The sequence below is a fragment of the Lactuca serriola genome, chromosome 1, assembly GCF_051521515.1.
Source record: "Lactuca serriola cultivar US96UC23 chromosome 1, Lser_US96UC23_V15, whole genome shotgun sequence".
Classification (NCBI taxonomy): Eukaryota; Viridiplantae; Streptophyta; class Magnoliopsida; order Asterales; family Asteraceae; genus Lactuca; species Lactuca serriola.
This window is the reverse complement of record NC_136408.1, coordinates 52,387,614-52,392,903: the sequence shown is the minus strand read 5'-3', so window position 1 is coordinate 52,392,903 and position 5,290 is coordinate 52,387,614. Positions and strand designations below refer to the sequence as shown.

The following is a 5,290-nucleotide window of genomic DNA, read 5'->3' as shown; positions in this document are numbered from 1 at the left end:
CTATTGATTATTTCTTCTTTGTGGGTTGGTGTTTCACTTATGGGTGAATAAATAAACTCTAGTTAAACCTTTATCTTATGAACTAGGATTTAAAGTCATGAACTAAAAAATGGTTATGTGCTAGGTATTCTATTCTATAATATTCCTTACAAAGACGACACAAAACAAATTGTAATGACCGAAATCAAAATTATTAATCTAAGTAATTGCTACAAATAGACAAAATAAACTAACAGATTATTACAAAAATGTATAATGCATTGAAAGGGTAATAAACTTTCAACTTTGTTCATATTTAGTCACTTTATTTTTTTTGTTGCTTGATTTACCATTGAATTATTTGAAATTGTTTATATTTTACTCTTATGGTCGGTTGTTATCGGTCGTAAGGATAAAATGTGAATAATTTTAAATAATTAAAGGATCAATCAAACACAAAAAAAAAATGACTAAACATGACCAAAATTAAAAGTTATTATCATTTTCTTTTAAAACTAAAAGCTTCTATAAATTATACGTTGAACACGCCTAATTTGTTGATAAAATGACATAACAAAAATTAATTACAACCGGCATTAAAACAATATGTTTTTGTTTTCATGTTGATTGGTTGAAAAAAGTTTTTTTTTTTTAACCAAAAACTAGTATACGAGTTATTGAGTTTCCTTCCAAGTTCCATCATCATTTCATATTTGTTACCGTTGCTTTCTATCTAGAAGAAAAATAGTTGGTACTCTACGGTTAATGGGTGGTATCCATAAATTCAGTCTATATCACCATGAATTTAGTTTATATACACAAATATACAAGTCCACCACCGCATTGGTGGTCGGAAACCGCACCAAGGTGGTGGTTACACCGTACTACAGAAGTTGAACTCGATCTGCAGACGGTGGTGCAACGAGTAGTAAGGGACAGCCTCTTTTTTCTCCTCCATTTCAAGCTCTTTTAGTGGTATGGCTGCTAAAAACCTCTTGATGAACTCTTTACAACACTCTTTCCCTCTGCAAATCACCTCGTTGCTTCCACTTTCAGTCAAATAGGAGCCATGGTCAAACCTCAAGATATAAGCTTGATCACACCCTTCAACAAGCCGTTCACCCAAAGTATCAATAATATAGTAACCATCTTCATCCCCTTTCAACACAAAGAAATGATCGTTCCAACTCACGATATAAACCCCAGGGCTTCGACTAATCTCGTTATCCCATATCTCATCAAACGACATCACTCCTGTCAATGAATCGAATTTCTCCGGGCTAAAAAACCCCACGAATGATTTCCCTCGAGAAACTGATAATGGCCGGATTCCGGCATGTAAAACGGTTTCGAGGTCGAAATGTTTGTCTGGGAATTCTGCCACGTGGGTTTCTTTTTCACAGAGGCTTCTCCACTCGGAGGAGCCGGAGATGATGAGAGAGTCGAATTGTTGGACAGTTGGCATGGTGGTGGTGGCGGCGTTTGATTCGAGCCAATGGGCGATAACTGTTACCAAGGCGGTGCAGGCGCTTGGTCCGGCGGCTTTGTCACTTCGTTGATCAAAGGAGGCGAAGAATGACTGTGTGTTGAGCTTTGATTCTCCATCTCGACTAACGAAGTTTCTTGCATCCCATGTGTTAGGAAATGAATTTTGGATTAAATTTATTTGCTCTGAACCGGAGACGATTGACTCGCCGGAATCTTCGACTTTCGATTTTTCCCGCTCCGGCGGAACGGCAATCATAGACCGTGGCGGAGTCACGTCTCGTGACTCGGATGTCCCCTCCGAGTCGAATGTGACCGAGTTATCCGAGTCCGAAAACAACACCTCCTCGAGACTCGACTGGTTCTTCTCGGCTTTTGCAACTTCTACGACATCCTCGGATTGAGTTGCCTCGTGAGCGAGTTGGACCGAGTCATTGATTTCGACAAAACTCAGCAAAACCTGTTGTTGTTGTGGTCAATAGATGTTCAGTAATGGTTGGGTAATGGACATTTTCTGCAAAATTAAATGTTTCCGATCGAGAAACTTACCGAGATTGTAGCTTGCGTCGTGAATCCGGCGACCTCGAGATCAACGGGAAGCTTCTTTTCGATCACTGGAGAATCAATTCTCGAAGCTAATTCAGCCAAATCCAGTGAAACTTTTCCGATCACCGCCGTTTTTCCTTTGTTGTATTCTCCCTGCAATCATCCATCATTGAGTTATACAGTTGTAGCAAATTAGCAATGAATAGTACTTGCAATTCCATAGGAATGGAACTTACATAGGTGAATTTGAAAGTTACAATCCATGGTGCAAATTTGTGTTGATTTAAATCAAAAGCATTTGATGCCACCGTTGAAAACCAGCAAATATTCTCCAAATCATCCTCCTCTTCCCACACGATAACCTCTCCTTTCCTCACAATCCTCTCCTTGCACCACCGCTCTCCCGGCCGCCGCCGATGAAACCCGACCGCCGCTAAACCATGTTTTCGTTCCCCTTTCCACCTCAATTCCACTCCCATAACCTTCTCTCCGCCTCCGCCTCCATGTTCGAATCCTTCTAGCTTTATCCTCTCCACCTTCACTCGAAACTTCTTGGATCCCGTGACTACCGGCGGCTGATGCTGCCACGGAGACCATTTTTTCATCTTTACAACCATTTGATTTGAAGAATTTTATCAGAAATTAGAAATCTTGTTGAAAAAGAGGGAGAATTTAAGGTTGTTTTATACATGGTTTTGAAGACGGCGTTGGAGGGATACAAACACGGAAAGTCACCATGTTTTTTTGGACTTTGGACGCGGCGTGGGGGAAACATTTATTGAAAATTTCTTTTTCGATTAAGTTACAAAAAGACCCTTTAGTCTTATATCAATTTGTGGACTTTGCACCACATTTTGGAGTTTTTATAAATTGTACCCCTATGTATAGATCAATTCCGGAATAATTGATTAACTTTTCTAACTGTCATATTTAAATTTCCGTTTGTACATTGGCTATTATGTTTATAATATATATATATATATATATATATATATATATATATATTTGCATTATTGTCAACAGTAATATGTTGTGAGAATATTTCATTGTTATATTTTTCTGACGAACGATTGTTGAATCAGATAAAAAACTTACTTTAGGGTTGACTTCAGACAAATTTTTAAGTTAGAGGTTTTAATTGCAAATTAGTTGTAAACCTTGAGAGGTTTATTCACGTGAGGAAAGAGAAGTTCCTGTTTGAGAGTAATGGAATCGCGTGAGGAAGGCTGAACTTCTGGAAGTGCTTTTTCATTTTATAAAAAAAATTACTAGTCAACCCTCAAATATTTATAAACTTACGTTTTGCTGATTACCAAATATATTTTGATTTTTTGACAAAACAAGTATATCTGCTTCGCTGTGAACTTAAATACTTCACAACTTGGCTTGAATTCTGGATAAATACAAATATTGGCCAAAATATCATTGTTTATTTTGCAAATTAATCACTTTATGATATATTTCTTACATCTCGTAATTCTTCATCACATTTGTTTTCGTAATATATCATTTGGGTTCAGACTTTATATTAATACTTATTATTTTTTTAATAGTTATTGTAAGTGTGAAAATAGAAATAATAGCTGATTAAGTACAAAGGTATGTTATATTTTGGTTTTTGTAATTTTTATCTTTTATTGTTTTCTTCTTTAAAGTAATGACAAATTATAGTAGAGATGAGAAAAATAGAGCATTATGTAACACTTGGTGGAAACCAATGTTTTAAAAACCGGTTTTTTAGTTGAACCGATATGGTGACCGGTTATCGGTTCAACTGGTTTAACCGGTTCGATCGCCGGATTAACCGGTTTCAATATTTTTCATATTTTTTTCTATTTTCCTACACATACATACATAAATAAATCATTAATTTGATATTTACAAGTTCAAGCATTAAAAATACACATAAAAATAAATTTTAGATGCATCGATATATATTAAAATAACATATAGCCATAAGTTTTAGTGTTTTACATCAATCCATATACGTAAAAAAAAGTATAATACCGAAACAAAATATAGTTTTAAATAAATACAAACACATCAAAAAACTTTATAACATTTATCATATGTTTTTATTTAAAGAAAACTAAATAGATTTGAAAAAAAAATCACCAAAGTTTATTATGTAAGTGATTTTTTTATGTGTTTTTATTCGGTTTAACCGGTTCAACCGGTTTATTTTGACCGGTTCAACCGGGTTTTTCTAAAAACCGGCTGGTTCAATCCAGTTCAGAAATTGACATAAAACCGGTGATAGTTGAACCGCTCCCTCCTCCGGTTCCCGGTCCAACCGGTTTTTAAAACATTGGTGGAAACTACATACTATAATTTTAAAACAACATTAAATGATGGGTTTTCTAACATTCTATACATACTAATTATATATACGACAGTAAAAGCAATATAAAACTCTATGTATATATACTTCCTAAAAGATCTAAGGTTATTCTATTATAGCAACCTATTTATGAAACAACAATAGAATGATTACTAACCTCTTGATGCTCTTGATCTTTTGGAAGTTTCATTGATTGAGATCCTTCACTTTGGATGAAGAGGACCCAATAGCAAGAATCATTCTTTTGTTTCACACCCACGACTCCAAGAGAGTAACCAAAAATAAACTAGGAGTAGGGTTAATTTCACAAACCCTAAGATGATTAGAAATCATCCACCGGCGAAAAATCAAGCAAAGATGCAAAGGATTACGAGATCCCTAATATCCTATTTATATCTTTGGATTCTTGCCTTAATTTCATCTCTCATCCCATGTGGGATAGAGTAAAATTCGAAACCACCTATCATTTTAAGAATTCTAGAATATTTCAACTAATTAACATTTAATTAATTAATATTCAACATTTTACTTAATTAAAACTGTTCAATTAATTCTTAAAATAATTTCAATTAGTTTATTAAACTATAATAAATTAAGCCCATAATCCAAAATATTTTGTTATTATTAAATATATTGAAAAAAAACTTTGTTATTATTAAATATATTATAACGAATAATATAAAAAAGAATTTAAGTTAAATAACTACTCAAAACAAATATAATGACAGCTCACAAGAAAGAAAGAAAAAAAAAATTGGTTTTGGACGACTCATGCGGTGAACTTTACACCCCGCTCCCGAGTTATAGAAAAGAAAAGAAGAGAAGAGAAAAGAAAGTAAGGAGAGAAAAGAAGAGAAAAGAAAGGAAAAAGAAATTGTCATTTGTGCTGCCGAGTTGGAGAGAAATGGAAGGAAAGTTAAACATTTTGTTCTTTCTTTT

The 5,290-nt window shown here is 34.3% G+C and overlaps 1 protein-coding gene across 1 annotated transcript; it reads right to left on the bottom strand.

Moving 5' to 3' along the window:
- Positions 1-752: 752 nt before the first annotated feature.
- LOC145088353 (EEIG1/EHBP1 protein amino-terminal domain protein) lies at positions 753-2,720 on the bottom strand. Its single transcript, XM_079026641.1, has 3 exons — positions 2,247-2,720; positions 2,014-2,163; positions 753-1,924 (listed from the first exon to the last, which is right to left on the bottom strand). The coding sequence occupies exons 1-3, from the start codon at positions 2,625-2,627 to the stop codon at positions 854-856; spliced, it is 1,602 nt and encodes a 533-aa protein (XP_078882767.1). The 5' UTR covers positions 2,628-2,720; the 3' UTR covers positions 753-853.
- Between the last annotated feature and the right edge of the window lie 2,570 nt (positions 2,721-5,290).